This window comes from Ciconia boyciana, chromosome 7 (assembly GCF_034638445.1).
Source record: "Ciconia boyciana chromosome 7, ASM3463844v1, whole genome shotgun sequence".
Classification (NCBI taxonomy): Eukaryota; Metazoa; Chordata; class Aves; order Ciconiiformes; family Ciconiidae; genus Ciconia; species Ciconia boyciana.
In genome coordinates this window covers 44,260,193-44,279,632 of record NC_132940.1, presented here as the reverse complement: position 1 = coordinate 44,279,632, position 19,440 = coordinate 44,260,193, and the positions used below count along the sequence as shown (strand labels likewise).

At 36.6% G+C, this 19,440-nt stretch overlaps 1 protein-coding gene across 1 annotated transcript; it reads left to right on the top strand.

Moving 5' to 3' along the window:
- Positions 1–15: 15 nt before the first annotated feature.
- Positions 16–17,281, top strand: RBP1 (retinol binding protein 1). The gene is made up of 4 exons (XM_072867649.1): positions 16–542; positions 1,163–1,341; positions 13,823–13,924; positions 17,228–17,281. The coding sequence occupies exons 1-4, from the start codon at positions 470–472 to the stop codon at positions 17,279–17,281; spliced, it is 408 nt and encodes a 135-aa protein (XP_072723750.1). The 5' UTR covers positions 16–469.
- The last annotated feature ends 2,159 nt before the right edge of the window (positions 17,282–19,440 follow it).

Genomic DNA, 19,440 nt, shown 5'->3' with positions numbered 1-19,440 from the left:
TGTTTTCTGAAAAGAAGAAGGCATAAAGTAGCTGGAACATATTCAAGGAAGAAGGATTCGCCTCAAAAAACACACAAGATAAGCACTTGTATAGCTTTAGCTAATATCCTAAACTAAAGCTATTTAAGTTTTTTTTCTGAGTGGCATGAAAAATGAAGAGTAATATGGTTAAAATGGATCTCCAGATAATCAGTACCCTTACAGAAGTTATATGGAAGGCGAATATTTCATTCTGTTTAAATCAAGTCATCCTGCTGTCATTAGAAATCTCAGAGGTTCAGCCTTGTGGAAGGATTTAAAGGCAACACTTCAACAATAATCGGATTAGGACTTGCATAGCTACATGGTCTAAAAAAGAGATAAAAGAAACCAGAGTTCAAACTCGCCACAAAGAAAGGCAGTGAGCTGTGTGGTGCAGAATCAACGCACTGTTCTGAGACTTTGATTTTGACAATTACCTAAAGTAGGGATGCCTGCAGATTTCAATGGTTACTGGAAAATGGTCAGCAATGACAATTTTGAGGAGTATCTGAAAGCACTGGGTAAGGTTCCCTTCGTGTTTCTTTAATAAACAATCAATAAATGCAACCTGTCTTAGTCTTTACATGAATCTGTTTTTTCTTGTACAGTCATAAATCATTTCTGTGAGAAATATCTTTTTCAGGAATGCACTTTAAGAATTGCCTTATGCAAAATTGTTTTGTCTTAAGCAGCCTCTACTTTTTACCATCTTGAAGCTTACATTAACAGAGATTAAACTACATAGCTTGAAGAGGTAAGTGGCAGATTTCAAACTTAAAACAACAACCATAATTTGAAAAAGAGTAAAATTGTTATGTGTAATAAAGAGACAATAATGTACTTAATGCAATTTTGTGTGTTTGCATTTGATGCAAAGTGCTAGTATTTCTATAGAAATATTGAAGGCCTTATTAACTGTCAAATGTAAATGGTATTTGTCAGGATTCCACATAATCAGAAAATCAAAACATTAACTTATTTAAGTTAAAATAATTAGGTTATGGACTTTTTACTGATGAGAAAGCTGGCCTGAAAGATCTGGACATTTATTTATCTTTGTTCGTTTTAGTTCTCCCAAGAGCTACAAGCTTCTTTTTGTGGTAGACTTTTCCGGATTAAAATAATTCTTTTTCTTTTTCAGATGTAAATGTTGCTGTAAGAAAAATAGCAAACTTGCTAAAACCTGACAAAGAAATCCTTCAGAATGGGGATCATATGATCATTAAAACGCTAAGCACTTTTAGGAACTACATCATGGAATTTGATGTAGGAAAGGAGTTTGAGGAGGATTTAGCTGGGGTGGATGATCGCAAATGCATGGTAAGAATTAGAACTGTAACAAAGGACAAAAAAAAAAAAAGAATATTCGTAACCTGAGGCCTTTCACAGGCCGCATCTGTTAACCATTTTGTGTGGTGATTCCTAAAATTATTTCTGTACTTCTCAGTTTGCCAAGGTGTGCACACAGTTTTTAGCATGTCTTTACATTAAAGGAATGCTAATTTTAATCAGGAGCACAAAAAAATTTTATCAATGAATGAATAGTAACTTCAATGAAACATTACTCAATTATACTGGGATATTTGTTAGTCAAAAAGACATTTAGGTTCAGACTTTCAGAATCTCTTCACTGAGTAATGTTTTACAGTAAAGGAAATCCACTAATTGCAGGGTCAGGCACTACCGCCCATATATAAGAACAGCCAAGTGCTTAGAAATTACAGCTTTTCTTTCTTGTTCTTGTTCCTGTGCTCCTTCCTTCCTGGGTGTATTTATTGGAGCAGACATGTTAGCCTACTGGAACAAATCTTATTGCAATCAATAAGCAAACACCGAGGACTCTGCCTTATGAGCTCTTTTTGCTTGCCAGAGAGACGATATTTTCTAACTTATGACTGATGAATACCAATTAACAGTGGAAAAACTTGAGAATACCAAGTTCTTTCCTGTTAGCTTGAAAGCATGACACCTGCAATATTCTACAGTGAAGAAGCTGATAAGCAAAAAAAAGTTATCTGAGGAGGGACTATAGAGGAGAAATCATGTAAAAGAGAATTACTAGGTTTCCATTCTTAGAAAGATAGTGCCATTTAAAACCGATACTATTCTCTAACACTAGGATATGCAAATTTGCTTTTGCTCTGGTGATGGCAGAAAAAGGAAAGATCATGAAGGTCGGAAAAAAAGAATGGCTAGCTAGAAAGTGCCTCAACTAATCCTTCTGTACTCCTTGTTACAGAGGGTAGAAGCATGATAGAGTGCAGAATACAAAATTCACAGAAGGGAGAAGCAATGTGTATTTGTGTATAGGAAAGTGCCCCAATGTCATAATGCATTTTTGACTGCTAGAAGGCTCTTAGTCAGGACAACGAGGTCTAGATCCACTGAAGAGTTATGAGCCCAAAGAAAGACTTAGACTGAGGTGGCTAAATTACAATCAAAGGTAGCAATGTTCAGAACATCTGCTCAAGCGCTAAAAGTGTCTGAGGTCCTCAATGTTTGAGTCAGTGAAGTACTGGTTTGTGTGTGTACAGAACTGTCTCCATCTAAGCATGATCTGTATTTAAATACCATTAAACTCCATCTAAAGGAGGACTAAAACATCCTCTACATGACGCAAGAAGTAATTGTGCTCCGAGGCTGTCTAGCATGTACGTGCAATGGGTTCTTACAAAATGTGTCAGACAACCACTGTGCTGAAAAATTAGACTCAGAAGACATGGAAATGTGGCCCTTGCCTAGTCCTGGTTTTCAAATGCTGAATAGATTTAACACACAACTCTTAATTTCCTGACGAATACCCTAAATATTTCATTATTTGTAACAGGCTGAAATTCTCTACCCTATTTTGCTAAATTGAATGACGGGGAAGAATTCAAAATGTTGAAACAGAAAGAAGAAATTAGAGAAAGATTATTCTAGTCACTACAACAGCTATTTGATTTGGAGTGGAACCTAGTTCACCCTACTTCCAAGGGTTGCTTAAACATTTTATCTATTGTCTGTTTAGTGCAAAATGCTTACTCAGCCTTGGAAGCAGAAGGTACCAGCATCTTCTTGCCTTTTCCAAAAAAACCCAAGGGGTAGTTGCTGACCCTGACTGTTTGTTTTGTTAAGAATTACTTAGCCACCTAACTCCACAAAAACTTTCAGAAATCCTCCATGTCCCTTTATGGCCTCCAACAACAGATACCAACTGCAGCTGTACAGTCATGGTCACTGATCACTGGTTCTCTATTTGCCTTGTAGTAATGTATCATACTTTATAGTTCAATTTTCTTATTAAATATTTCTTTTCTACATGAGACCTCAGTTTTCTCAAAGACAAAACAGTACAAGAAGCTTTCTGAAGTCACTTCAACCCAAATCTGATAACCATCATGTCAGGCAAAAATTGCAGTTGTTAAGCAACAAAATAACTCCAACAGTTCAGAAAGAGTCTTGTGAGAGAAGGGTCATGGAGGTGATATAAGAGATACTGGACCACTCCCTGAGTGGTGTTATGAAGTAAACCGCCATAAAAGCAAAGGTTGTGTATCATTCTTGATGTTTCCTTTTCTCATCTATAGCTTGTGAAACTGCATGCCATAAATGGCTTAATCATTAATAGTCAATCTGTGTAATGGGAGAGATTGTGAATCAATTATTGTTATTTGTATTGTGGGCTGAGCAGACAACTGGGCAAGTTTTATCCAAGTAGGTCAGTGTATGAGAAGTACAAAGTAACATGGATAAGACAAATTACACATTAAACATTAATCTATATAGCAGAGCAATCATCAGGAGACTAGCAAAAATAACCTTAGAAGTAATTCATCCAATATGTATAGATCATTTTTTCTTTTAATGAAGAATATATCATCTAGCTAGAGTTAACATCAGTAAAAATAATATTAGCACGGTTAACAGGTTAGATCTTGTGTATAATTCACTGAAATTATGTTCACCTTTCAGTTGTAAAACACGTCTTTAAGTCAGTCAGGGTAGAGTGTAACTACAATAATTCCAAATTGGTACTGTCTGTGATGAGTAAGGGCTAAAAAGTTTTGCTGATACATATTTTAGAAGTAAGTAAGTAAGTCGAAGATGTGACAGTAGGAATTAATACTCCTGTGATAGTATAGGCCCCCTCCTTCATTGCAGTTAGGATTTTTTCATTTTTATAGTTGGTCACTCCTGGAAGCCTGTCTGAACTTTCTGGAACAGTGAGTTAATTGAGCTGGATAAACCTTAGCAGTTTCAGTTTGTCCTTTTTTTTGACCTTTAACTATCGCTTTCTTGTATGCAACGTGGTTTTAGGTGATTCTGTTTTCTTAAGTGATATAGGTAACAGCAGCTGGTGACATCAGTTCCTTTAAGATTTGTTTCTGTTGGGAACTGAAAATTTGCTACTTTGGAATCTTGAGAAACTCAAACGCCCTGCTAATTTAGTTAAAGATGCAATTTCTTTGTCCGGTAAAACCAAAGATTAGGATAGTTGACCACACAGATGTGTGGACAGAGGAGAGATCACTAATCACAGTGCAAGGTGCTTCCAAGAAGACAGTTGATACTCAATGTGGTCTAAGCATTACTGAAATCATGTATGGAGCAAGCTGCAGCACAACCTGGTCTCTTAAGAAATGCAGACAAGACATCCACATTCACATAGCTCCATAATGCTATCATGCTTCTCCTGGAGCTTATCCCCAGACATTTTATCTCCTAGATAAAAGTTAAATAAGAGTTTCTCTATTTGTTTGGCAATTTCATGAAAGATGTGTTTCTGCAAGCTTAATCATACTTAATATTTAGGGTTGTTAAAAACTTGGCAGTTTGAACTACAAAGGTAAAATGAAAGTTTATGTATTCAGGAGCATCTTTTATTCTTTGCAAATGTTATAAGGTGCACATTAGATGGTGTAGAAAGACGTTTAGAACATTAATATTGTATTACATTACTTCTTATATGATGTGAAGTTTGAATCGGACCATGTGATAAAGTTTCTACTACTTTGAAGAGTTTGTTCATGGTTTTAATTGGTAACATGTATCAGATGTATAGTGTACAAAGACAGAAATTTAAAGTTAAATGGATAACTATGGCTTTGGTATTTCCTGAACTATTTAGTCCTGCTATCTTCATTCTCAGTGAAGCTCCAGTCTCATCATGAAATTTCCTCCATTTTAAAGATAAATTCTATAATCTGTAGTTGTGATTAACTTAGTGAGAGTCTCAGGTATTGCACTAAGTATAAAACCTTGTTTCATGCACATAAACTTTACTGTGGAAAAAATTTACTGTGCACAAAAGAGGCAAGACCTTACTGAAACAACAATTAATTGAAAACCATCTGCAAAAGTATGTCTCATTCATTACCAGATAATTTTGCCTCCTTTTTCCACTATCAGTAATAAACAGTGAAGCTGAGGGAACATCTGCACTGTAAAATATGTACCAGTAAACATAAGAACAGGGCAGGATCTGACACTAAGCAGAAAAGTTAGCCTTATGTACCTTCACAGTGTATTTGCTTAGTACATCAGTCAAAAATTTATTAAAAAATCAACAGAAAAAACTTAAAGGCTGAAACAAAGGCTGAAGTTTCACGTTCAAAGTCTTTGCAGTCGATGAATCAAAGCAGATTGAGAATGGGATAGCTCAGATGCAAAAATTACCTCCTTAAATTTTTTACTTTTCTAATCATTTTGCTGCTAAAGTCAGAGAAAGTTTTTGCATTATATTTTTCCTCTGCTGTTCAAACATGTGAGTGAGACTGAATTGCTTTAGCTCACTCTATCTAGAATTAATCTGTCTTTTGACAGAGACTATGGGCAAGTGATCTGTTTAAAAAATCAAGGAAGATTCTATGTTCTAAATATATAACAGCAGAATTTCTTGGATAACTGAAGACAGTATTAGTTGCATTAGAATTGAATATTTAGCTAAGCAAGTGAAGGATGCTTCAGTAATTCAGAGCCTTGCGCTCTGTGGCATAGTAGTTTTCTTCTTACATTGAAGCAGGAAAGGAAATGACAATGACTGAGGACTGGTAAACAGATAAAACAGCAAGAATTTGAAACTGAAGGTGGGAAATCATACATATTAACCACTTAGTTAACCAAAACAGAATACAAGCAGAATATAACTATGGATAAGTTATCAAATTGGTCTTTAGAGTTCCATTATTGGAACTAATATAACTTTTAGTCATAGTTCAGACTTGCTGGGGTAGGGTAGAGGGAGGGGGATTTGGGAGTTGTAGAATTCAGTCATACATCTTGCCATATGAAGTATCTTCCTGAAAATATATAGTCATTTAACATTTAAGACAGCCACATGAGGATTGTTCATAGGCACCTGACCGATTCTTCTGTCACACAAACCAGTGCTAGTTACATGTGCCTTATCCTAGTGAAAGGAGGTAAGTTGTTTGAAACTGATCATGGCTCTGTTTTAAATAACAAACTTGTTTTAAATAACAAACATGCCTAGTGTGAAACTGATTCCTCTCTAGTTTGTATTCACAAAAAATGCAATGAAGTTCAGTTGTTCTGGACATAATTTGATTTATACTGCTGCAAGGTCAGAGTAAAGCTCTGTTATAAAATCACATGGCTCATGAAGCTGATTTAACTATTTAGGCAGGGGTCCTCTGTTCCACAAATGGAATTCACAGCTGTTAATCTAGTTTAGAGTAGGTATTGGAATGAAGACTTTGCTGCCAGGAAAAAAACAACCAACAAACAACATTGCAATACTTGGAATTTCAGTAGGGATCCCCCACAGGGTGAGAAGACTCAAAATAAATTGTGCCTGTCTAGTAGGATGCAAGATCAGTAATATGTCTTTGCTTGATCCCTCTGATTTAACTATTTTTTTTCTTTACCTCTTCAAATGCTGTCCTTTTCTTTTTGGCTTGTAAGTATTTTCTCATATACTTTATTGGAACAAGCATTGTTCTAGAACGGCTGTTGCTGGGAGGTGTTTTTATGTCATTGCCTGTGTGTATATATTAGTCTTCTCTCAAATCTAGTGCCCTCTCTCTGCAGTACTGTAAATTCCCCAGCTTCTCATGGGAATAATCTCTGACTTCTCGGGGGGGGGGGGCGGGAATTTAAAGGAGGTAGTCTTCATGTAGTTTTCTGTTGATACTTCTGGCCTTTACAAACTGCTGTCCACAAGCGAAGAGCAGTCCTCCAGTCAACCCCTCTGAGGCTCCAGAGAACAGATGTCCACTCTTGGATCTGTCTCGGGCTCTCTAAAACTCTGGTTCATGTAGTCTCTGTGCCGCAGTAAAGAGAAGCAGTTTCCATTTTTCTGCGTTGTTTCACACTGCATGCTCTTTTGGCATTACTGCTTATTACCTGTAAGTGGTATGCTCAGCACATTTGTGCGGTGATATCAAATGAGATATCTACAATCTTTTGCCATATAATTTAAGATGTCATTAACTTCAAATTTTGCAGTGCTGGGTTCATGTCTAAAATCCGAGACTGATCAGAAGCTTCGAGCTAGTTATTCACAAAACCACTGCTAACGTACTGAAGCTTTGTAGGGGAGGTGGTTTTGGATGGGCTTAGCGTTCCAGCTTTTTGTGAATCCTAAAAAGCTCAGAGAGTTATGAATGCAGAAAGTGCAATCAGAAAGAATCCGCTGAAAACCTGAGAACCAGACTTACCAAACCCAATTTTGAAAGACAAACCATTAGTGTTATGTACAATTGCATCTGGCTAAAATTACACAGAGGATAAATCAATTATACACATTAACTTAAACAGTAAGTGTCTTAGAATCGATTCTGATCCTTGCACAAAGTGAATTGGATGTGCTGTTTTGTACTTTTTTTTCTGGCATAGAATATACACAAGTCTTCCTATTTTTGTATTATTTGTATACAATTTTATTTCAGTAAGAAAAAAAAATCCACCGTTCCTAAGAAATAAAACATTATGCACTGTCCAAAATATTGATTCTACTCCTCCTCCCACATACTGTCACCTGCATAGCCTGGAGCTTTGGCACATTTACTTTCCTACTCCCTGGAACATGTCTCTAGTCATTGCTTTCCTTCATTGCTCTTATGAGCAAGGACTCAAAATAAGGAATTTGAACATCTAAGATGATCCTATCTGACAGCAGCTTACCCTTTGATCTAAAATTTGTCAATCCAATCCTAAGCCCCTTTGCTAGCAATGGAGATGCTGACACTCACAGAAGCAAAATACTGCTTCTGGAAGTGTCTCATCTTTTGACTACAGTGAACTTCAGTAAGCTTATCAGTAAGCTTAAGGTACAGAATGCCCACATTATAACCAGCTTGTCTTTCAATAACAATCTGAGCAAGTTTGTAATCACATGAACACATTTCAGAGTCCTGTAGCTGTAGATACTTGTTATGAGACATCACATCTGCCAGCCCCACAAGCAGCTGAGAAATGAGTTGTATTGTACTACCAACCATTTCCTATGAGTTAACTTTGGGAGTTCTATTGTTGCACAGCTAGAAACAGGAATGATGAAATGGGAAGCTGATTTATAAGTGCTTCTACAGGGTTGAACTGAAGTTAGTAAGGGAAGGAAAGATTGGTACAGACTTTATCATTTGACCTAGCTACAGGATGGCTAAATATGTATAGCCTTTGTCCAGCAACAGTATCTTGAGATAAAGTCCAGGAATCCTACCACTAATTTTTCTGTTGGGTTTGTTGTTGTTTTCTCAGTAGTTTATCTGTCTGTCACCAACCTGCCAGATGCAGATTGGATGAGATAGATAAAAGGAATTACAGGATGGAGAACAACAAACCCTGAACGTGGCTGTAACCTTCCTGTTAGCAGTGTGCAGCATGCCTCCTACACAGAAGGTGATAGGTAGGACTATAACATTACAGAATGCCTCTTCACAGTTACATTAGATTTTGTCGGTGATATCAACATTAGTTTATTCCATCAGCACTTCATTTGATGAAAATTTTCCCTGCAGACTACTTACCAGAGGTTTTTATATCACTTTGATACTTAGTACAGATTACAATGCTTTATCTTGAGAAGCTATTAAATATCTTGCTGGATATATTGCCATGTTTGACCAAAAATTCTAGGATACTTTCTTTGGTGTTATTTGTAAACGCAATACAGGACGCAGCTCAAATTGGATTTTCCTGTGTCATCTGACCTAAACAATTAATTCCCATTACTTAATCCTTCTTAAATCATAATTACAGTTGTAAAATGACTGGTCATTCTCATAAGCAGAGAATTACTGGATTGAGATGGAGCATGGAGTGTGTCATGCAGTTTTAGAGCATTGCAGTCATTTGCGGCACCATAATACAGAGACAACACTTTGAAGGGAAGAACTGGTACTGCTGTGTTTCTCCTACAGATGGGAAATCGATAATATATTTTTGATGAAAGGTGGTAGCTGCAATTCATATTTGTAAATGCAATGTGTCTAAAATCTATGTAGCATTAACAAAAAATGTTCATGGACTGCTTTAAAAAAAATGTTACTTTCTTTCATTCACCTGTAAAATACATTATGTATCTTCAACTGCAGAGCACATGACACAAGCAAGCACACTAGGAATAGCCAACATGGGAATGAGAAACATTGTGCAGAGCCAGCATCAAATGTTTTTGCACTTAGACCTCACTGGGAAAGGCAGAGTTCTCTGATAAAATAGTTTGATGACTATTTCAGTAAATTACAAAAGTCAGTATCTCTGGCTGTACTATGTCAGACTGTACTAATGTCAGACTGTACTAATGTCAGACTTCCCACTAGAAGCTGGAAGTAATATCTTTTGTAATTCTGCAAGACTGCACTACTGTTACTGCTACTAGAGAAAATGCAAATACATAGTCAATAGATTTGTTTTGGTTTTACTAAATATTTCATTTAATAAATTTACCTTGTTGCATAACTGAAAACAGTAATGAGAATACTTTAATTATCATCTCTTCTAGCTTTAATTTTCAGGAAGATGGTGTTGCTATGCACATGTATTTAAATCTTCATAACACAGATTAAATCACTAACAAAAGTATGCAAATGGCCAAGTAATAAAAGGAAAATATCTAAGTACACCAAAAAAAAAAAAAAGTAAGACTACAGAAATCATATCATAAAACTAAAGAAAATTTGAACATTTTTTGTGTTCTCAGGCTTCAAAGGCTTCTTCACCTCCCAGAGGAGCTCCATTCTCTATTATTACACCTCAAGAACAAAGAGTATATAATCCGAAAGATGAGCAAAATTGGTGGTTAGAATTTTTTAGAAAAGTTAAATTGAGGCAAGACTCACTCTTATTTATCTCACTCCATTAACTTTTCTTGTGCTTCTTCAGTATTTTTAATCACACTATCGGCTAATCTCATTAATCACTATTTTCTATGGACGTTTCCTACAGAATTATATACACTTGACCTAAGAAGTATTCATCTTAGGTTTAAGTACATCGGGTTGTAAGTAAGCAAAACTTAAGCTTGCTTATTATGAAGTAGATTATGTACTACCTAGTTGAAAGGAATAAATGAAGTCTTCTATTTATCCTACGAGTAGTACAAGATGCTCAAAAAGGCAGGAGCTTTCAGTTTTAGAGAAATACTACATTTTCATCTAGTTGGTTCTGTTACCATCAGGAAACTGCAGCTTTCCAGTGTCCTCAACGTTTGTTTACTTCTCCTCCTCTTGCTTGCGGAGGAAGATGAAGAATAGGAACTGTCTGCCCGGGGATGCTGCGCTCCCCAAACCCTGGCAAAGATTTTCAGTCATTCCAGATAGGAGACAGTAGCTCAGTCTCTGTAATCAGGCAAACCTTAGGTAATGCTATTATCAAAATGGTGGCAAACAAGGTTAATTATAAAAGCCTACTTTTCTAAGAAAAGTTGCTTTACATCTAAGGTAAAGCATTTCTTTATCATGATAGTAAGTGTGTGCCAGGAGTGGAAAACAACAGCAACTAAAGGTTCATACAGAACAGCCTTACTAGTCTATTCAAGTGCTTGACTCCTAATTATACAATGGCAATATCCTGATCCAATCTTTAAAAATAAATCTTTGCTCTTATATACAACAAAAGAGAAACATGTGCCCTACAGTGGTATTTTGGGAATATTATTATGTTCTGACTCAAATATTTGGAAATGTTTTAAGGCAAGCATCGCTGTGTCTTAGCTGTTGGTAAAGGTTGGGTGGACTATTCGCAGCAGCTAGTGCATATGTAACAACCATAGCAACTCCAGCCTCAACTAATACTCAATGTGTGTCTCAATAGAGATATTTGGAATGGAAGAACTTATTTCAATCTGAGTTAAAAGAGAAGTTTCTATCTTCTGTATTAGTTGTGTCTTTCATTATATGAGACATTACAGTTTGACCTAAAGAAAGAAAAGATAAAAATGCTACTGATTAATCTTACTGTCATAAAGTGGTTGTTCCTGCTAACAAAGAAGAGGACATTAGGTTCTCCTGCAATATATTCTGTGCTTTATAACCTTCATAGCAAAATAGCCACATACAAAAATCAGAAACTGTATGGTTTACTCATATCCCTTCAGTATTTATATTTATCAATGTGAAGGCAGAGGATGATAACCAAGAATATTGGTTGAAAAACAGCTTGGTTAACCGTCTGTGGTATTATACTCTTTATGGTTATCACCAGATTTCCAAAAGCAATATCTAATCTTGACTGGAAAAACAAGAAAGCCAGAGAAAAAAGTGTGTTGTTTTCTGAGGTGAAACAATTTCAGTCACCCTTGGAGGCTGAAAAAGTTAACATTTCCTTGTGCTGCTACAAACATTTCTCAGTTGCTGCCAAGTGTACTGAGCTAGTGAATATTATCAAGATTAATAACTTCCACAACTGACTTTGACCATTAGTACTACTAATCAAGTTGGATCTTACTTTATCATGGTATATTGCCTTTGAATTCACATATAAGCCCACAAAATTTAACTATTAAGCCAGTCTAATAATTAAACTATGCTGAGCTAATATTCAATGCATAAAAATAAGTGCGGTTACTAAGCAAAGTTGCATATACAAATGCTTCATTCCACAGTACCCCTCACATCTACAAGTCATCGGTGGAAATAATGTTCATTTTCTGATATATCCATTTTTTAGAATCGTCAGAAATTCTTAGATATGTTAACTTATAAATTAAACATTTTTCATTTTGACAAGTATTATTTGTTGTCTTCTATCTCCTACTGGACGTCTACAGATTCAAAACAGATATGGAAGAGGATTTAGACTATGAAGACCACATGAACTACAGCTTTACCCAAATGTGTTGTTCCTTCCTGCATTAGCATTTTATACATTAAAAGGATATGGCTTTTTAAAAAATGTTATCTCCTACTTGGTTTAAATACTTGGTCATTTTACAAGAGTGAACAGAAGAATTTGTGAATGCATTTTCCAAATCGGAGAGATTTTTAGTAAGGACACATGAGTTTGTCTTTCAGAGACCACATATGGTGCAAACAGACTCTATGGGATCAATAACAATGCCTTGCCTATGATTATCTATGCTGGCACTCTTTCTAGTGATTCATTTTCCATGCTTGTTTAGTCTAAAGCTTCCCAGGGGTGGAGACTGCTGGCTGTACTCATTTAAAGATAGTGGCTATCATGGTTATAATTTAAGAATTAATTGTTCGTGACATAAACAAATTAAATAAATAGGGCTGCGTAGTTCTTGCATGTTGAACTGGTTTTAGTTACCAGAATGACAAATGTAGGCTGACTTCTTTTCTTAGAAACTACACAGGATGGATGCAGTAAGTTTTCCTTTAATGATCAGAATTCATCTTCTCTCCATATTTGACTACTCACACAGGCAGTGGCTGAAGACTTTTACAAGGTAGACAGTAATTCCATATTTAGTCCTCAGATTCACTTCAAACAAGCTGGTTTAAAATCCATGTGCTAATATTAATGTTAAATTATCCTCATGGAGCACAAATTGTCACTGCTCTTCCCCTTCCCTCTTTACATATTTTACAGAGTATTGCTTCTCTTTATCTTAGGGAGACGTGAAAGGCAAATTGTCAGTAAAGACTAACCAGAGTAATAAGCTGTAGGATGCACCATCATACATTTAAGTAGTTTTATGAATCAAGTCCTACTGAACTACTCAGGACAGCAGCAATATTCACAAAAGTGCTATGTTGGATCCTACAATACCTTTCACTCTTATTCTGCCAGTCCTGGCTCAAGTAGTTCTCCAGCTACAGTTACACAAAGCAGGATGCTGGCAAAGTTACCAATTTGCTGATGCTTCCAAACCACTCTGTTCTATGACAGAAGGCAGATTAAGACATGGGGAAAAAACAGCTGAGGATTTAAAAGCCTTGTTCATCCACAGCTCCCAGTAGGTGGGTACTTTTTTTCAGGTAGAGCAGCTAGGGAATCCTTCTTATGGTGGAAAAAACAAACTGAATCTCAAGTTTTCAGCTCCTTTTGCAAATGCAGTGTTAGGCTGCACATCCCTTCTCCTGCTGTATTTGTCAGCAGGGAGAGAGGAGTGCACTCTTACACAATGATTTTTATTATATTTTCTCTTGCATTTAAACAGCTTTATCTCATCCTTCCAGGTTTTGACAGGCAGTTGGGCAGCAATTTTCTTTTTAAGCTCATTTCTTTTGTAATTATCTTGTAATTGTAGAGTGTGTTACAACAGTCTACGATTATTCGTCTTATGAGTTACATTAATAATTTATTATATTAGAGAGAAGTTTTGCTTTAAGGACACTAATCATAATATCAGAGGATACTACAGTAACACTGAACATGTCTATTTTGTTAGACCACCGTATCTTGGGATGGAGATAAGCTTCTTTGTGTACAGAATGGAGAAAAAGAAGGTCGTGGTTGGACCCAGTGGATTGAAGGAGATGAAATGCACCTGGTAAGATCATGTAACAGGTTTTAAATGCTACTCTATTAAAATGGTTAGATGTAATGCAGCAGGCTGTGTGCTATGTTATCTTGGCTTACTTTGACACAATTACATATTGGTGCGGCATTTGACTTGTTTCTAAAGCAACAATTTCATTTGGAGCCATTATGCTTTTATGTCCCTCACAAAGACTGCCTGATTTCAAAGCAGTACTCTTTCTGTGTTAACTGTCTGTCCAGACATACCAGTTTGAAATGTTTACAGTGAGGAAGACATTTAACAGAATGTCCTTCATACAGTCTGTGAAATACGCAGTATGGGAGCTGGTGAAATTATGCATCCAACAATAAGCCATAAGAGGAAAATACACCATTGTTCTTTTAAAATAATTACAGGCCAGGCTGCATTATAGCCTAGAGAACTAAAACAGCAATTAAGTTTTTGAAATGTCATGTTCTTTCAGATCATCATTTTTATCTTTCTAAGTCAACAGGACCTGAAAGAAGATGCCTGTTCTTTTCTCACATAGCTCTTTATAGCATCCTGATTCTCTCATCAATGTGGGTAAAAGGCAGTCTTCCTGCTGAGATAATAAAATCCAACCTCCTTTTCTGTTCACTGTTCAGTACTATTAGCATTCAGCAGTCTAAATGGGTGTTCTCTAAATATTCAAATCAGTAGCAGAGTTATGAAACCTTTGCAAAAGTACCCCAAACCCCTTATTACTAAACATAATTTTCAGGAAGTACTGGAAGTCCCAGAAACCAGGAAAAGGAAATGTGTATGACAGATCTTACCATCTGGACTATATACTTGATATAATGCAGGTAGGGAGAAAGTTACTGTGTAAGTGATCACTTTATAGCTGAGGTCATGGGCTCACTGAAAGTAGGGGGGAAGCAATAAAAAGGAGACTCCAGAATTTCCTGTGTATACATATTCCCTCTATCTATACACACACTACAGTATTTCCACACTACTTCCCAGCTTCACAATAGTTGGTGCCATGACACCAAGCATCAGCCCTTTCAGATTCTCTGCTGGCAAACAGGTTGCAATTAGCCATACAATGTCTGGCCTAGAAGTTCAACTTACACCTTGCTGCACTCCATCATACACTTATGTGCACTCATCTGCGCATATATGAAGCAATAGCACTAGTTGCTCTTGGATTTCTCTGTATCGGCATCCTGGTTTCTGTCCCTTGCCAGCCCCACAGTCATTATCTCTTCCCATTTCCTGTCCCCAACACCAAGTTCTTTAGCCCCGATTTCTGCTATCCTTACTCTCATTCATGCTCTAGCCATACAACCTAACCATGGACCTCCAGGCCAGACCACTTTCTATACTTGACCTTGTCAAGAGTTTGATTTTAAAAGTCATAAATTCAGATTCAGTTGCTCAAACATATGTGTCTAGTGCCACTTTAGGTACCCCAAGGTAACCTGACTGATCTGAGGCTGCTTTTTCAGAAGGCTGTGAAGAGTTCTGTATCATACCTGCCAGCTCACGCAGGCATCCATGCAGTCATTGTGCACACACTTGAATCATTTATCACGTCTCTCATGTACACAACAGTCAATACAAAATTACTTCACACAAAGGAAGTAACCAAGTATTTTAGAGGCCAGTCCCCAATATTTCAATTTTATCACTTTTTATATTTCATGAACTTCAAAAGATGTCCTCTTTATTTCTCTGAATCCTTGTTAATGTAACTCTCTCCATTAAACATACAGTAAAAGAGTCCCATTTAGTCTTATTTTTGACCAGCTAAGATTACTAGGTCCTGTACTCTTGAGAGTCCTTTGATACAATGGGCAGTTACCTCTAAAAAATTGATACTTCGATAGCTTTATGATCCTATTGAACTTTACACAATGAGCCAACTGTTAATTTAATTCTTTCCACAGTCCTGTAGAAAGTAATACCGCATCCTTTAGTAGTTTATCGCCTCCTATTTTCTCCATTTCATTCTATGGCCTGTAATTTGTAGTTCTTTTTCCTCCTCAGATTCTATTTTATGTGACTTATTTGACCATTCTCCATTTCCTTTTGAGTTTTATTGCCCTTTCCTATTGTATTGATTGCTTCTGCTCTGTAGGTTTTTGTCACTGTCAGCAGATCTCTTAGCCCTTATTGCACACTCCTTCTTCCAGGTTACCTATATAGAAGTGAACAAAACAGGTCCTAATTAAAATCACTGTATCAGTCTGCTTGTTTCATCAATTCATCATGAAGCACTTTCTCTTTACTAGGGACTAGCAACGTATGCCAATAAGGTTATTGACTCAGTGTAAGGGTTTTTTTAATATGTCATTTTATCAAAGTCCCCCATAAGAAAATGTGCATAACTTCCCAGGAAACTCTGCCTCCTGTTTCCTCAGAATATTCTGACAGCTTTATTGAAAGTCTTACCTTGAAATAGAAAGTACATCCCTTCTGCTAGGTCATACATAACCTTCGTCTTTATGTCCCTTAAGAAGTTCCACCCCTTTTTCTTCTTCCACCAAAATCAGTCAACACCTCTACACATCCCCACACATACTGTGTGCGCTTCTCAGGTCTAACTTAAATAGTTTCAGTAATGGAGAAGATTAAGCTGCATCTTCAGTGAGATTAGGTAAACAACAGCAGGCTTCGCAAATCAGTGCCCAAGGTGTAAACATCATTGCACCTGCTTATGCACGGTTCCAAAGACCAGCAAGTAGGGATTTTTGAAAAGCTCTTGTGGAACACAAAGGAATAGTAGACAGCATTAGGCATCCAGTATGATCAAGTTCAGTCAAAACTCACTGCTGTCCTGCAATTTATAGACCTAGATCAAATCTTCTGTATACAACTACCTGTCCTAGCCGTGTTTCTAGCCATGATCATTGTGTTGCTAGAGTGGGCTTTCAGCTGATTTCTGGTTTTGTAGGTTTGAACTACCAGTCATCAACATACAGATTCAGAACTGGTCATTCAAATCCATCCCCAAATAACTTCTTCATGTGTCCAAAATAGAGAATGCCCATTTCAAAGACCTAAGCAGTTGCACACACTGCAAATAGACAATAATGCACCAGGAACATATTTGGCCCTTTAAGATCTGAGATCCCAAAATAACTTATCTTACTCCACCTTTCACCAGAAAACAAACCCAAACCAGCTCATTTCTTTTAGGATTAAAAATAGGCTAAAATATGTACAAGCTACCCAATCTAATTCGATAGAAAACTGTGGATTCAAATTAAGCGGGACATACACATGAATGTATAATGCATGTGTCCTATGTAAAAGTTGTATTTTTTAATTATTTTCTCTTCCTAGGAAATAAGAGTGTGTGGAGTCAAGTGTAAGCAGGTCTTTAAGAAGGTACAGTGAGCCTACTGCTGATACAGAAGTGAAGAACAGTAGAATTTACAGACTTACCACCAAATCTCCAAATGCTGGTAATGAACATCATCAGTGATGAAAGCAAACGTAGAAATGAAGATCACATTAGAACTGTATAGTTAGAATAAAATGTTTTTAACAATTTTAAAGAAATAACTGCAAATAAAACTATTTTTAGAAATGCCAATTAAAGATCCTAAACACTATAAATGTGTGCGTACCATAATTCTTGACTACACCAAAATAGGACTGTTTGGTATAAAACACGATACTGGAGTTTAAGACCTTGTAAGCTAATTTTTTACTTACAATGGAAATCACCCTTCCATAGGCTTAGCAAGGGGCCTTCAGGTAGCCTTGTTTTCAAATGCTGAATTGTAGTTGTAGGGAAGTTAATGAGAGCTGTAGTATGTGGCTTACACTTAAATCCTGATTTCACTGAAGCCAGTGAGAATTTTAACATGAGCTCCAATGCTTCACTGAAAGTATTCCACCAAAAATAAAAATCTATTTTCTGAAAATGAGTAAAGGTATGCATCAATAGTCTGGAAAAAACAGTACTTACAGAAGCATGGCCAAGGGCAATTCTTTTCTAAACACTTTAGCCAATATCTGCCCATGCATTTTTTTTTCTTATTCTGAAGAAACTAATAGTAAGATCACTACTAGAAACTGTATATAATTGTACACACACTGCACGAAAGATATGACTAGCATTGCTTTGTACAATATCATTTGCGGATTTTTTTACGACCCATCATAGTCCTCATGTTCTCATGCAGACTGAGTACATAACAAAGCATTGGCCTAGTAGTTTCCAACACTGATTTAATCACTAGTTATAGTAATAGTAATTTGCAAACCAAAATGTCATATTTTCAGTCTGTCAACACACCGGATATACAATTAGCACCACCACTTCACATCAAGTTCAAAAAGACACAAGGATACAGGGTGCCTGGTTGGATCAGAACTTTAGCACATGACACAGTATTACAAGTGTCTCCTGTAACAACTGTTATTAGACATTTTCAGAGACTTAATCAGTGGGGAAGTTGCTATAGTAGAGTCTGAGGTGTTCTAAAGTGGGAACATAACCTTTCCCTACTCTGCTGCTGCAATTCCTGTGTATAGCATTGCTTTTGCCTTCTGTGGGAACCCAGTGCTGAGACTGAGAGAAATTTTAGAGATGTAAATGGGAACAAATGCTGACTTTCTCTACCAGCCAAAGGCAGTTTTAAAATATGCACTATTATTAAGCCTGTTTAGAAAAGCTAGCAGCCTAATCTAACGTGAAGAAATGGAGGTTCAGAAACAGTCATTGTAAACTATAAAGTTAGTACAGCAGGGATGATAATCTTTCTGAACTGTGGTATTTCAACTGTGCTATATATAGTGAGTGTAGCACCAGATGTGCTGTAATGGATATCTAATTCAATTTTGTAAAGTTTTCGTTTTTACTTTACATCAGAAAGTATGCAGAAAATATTATCCATGAAGACTTAAGCATCCCCATGTGATAAACAGGTGAAAAATACTCCCTTTCCATGTAAATTCTTGTGTTACTATTGCAATAGCTGTGGCTGATACTACTTAGAATTACAGACATATGTAATGCAATTGTTTACTTTAAGTTCCCTTGTAATTTTTTTCTTGGCAATACGTAATACTCATGCCTAAGGAAGACTCTGGGAATTATACTTGAGCCTAGTCAACCGGATAGATGCAGAAGGTGCTTTTCTTTCATGGAAGAGTGTGTTAGCCATCTATGTTTCCACAGCTAAATGGATATCCCTCCGACCGTTACACAGACCAGCAGTTAATGGTGATTAAGTTTTCTTGTACTTGGAGTGGGACAGGTCAAAACTGGTTACAGTTAAATAAGATAGAAAGGTTGTGGGGGAGGGAAAAGGATCAGAAAACTGTATCTATCTCGGGTTAAAAATACTGCTCTGCTTAAGTGAAATTGCAAATAGCTGTCTACTTAAAATGTTATTTATCACCTTACACAAGGCTGGGGATATCCCAGTTGCCAAATTTCAGTGCATCAGTCATTTCTTGAAAGATTATTGGACACAGAAACTTCTTTCCTTCAAGTTTCTATATTGTTTTCATAACCATGCACACCCTCCAGATATCTGTCCACT

What these genes read in the sequence shown, in the direction of transcription:
- RBP1 (XM_072867649.1), top strand. Translation starts at nt 470, where the DNA reads ATGCCTGCAGATTTCAATGGTTACTGGAAAATGGTCAGCAATGACAAT. An exon ending in GGAGTATCTGAAAGCACTGG is followed by an intron (nt 543 to 1,162) that starts GTAAGGTTCCCT and finishes TTTCTTTTTCAG; the next exon opens with ATGTAAATGTTGCTGTAAGA. An exon ending in AAGGAGATGAAATGCACCTG is followed by an intron (nt 13,925 to 17,227) that starts GTAAGATCATGT and finishes TTCTCTTCCTAG; the next exon opens with GAAATAAGAGTGTGTGGAGT.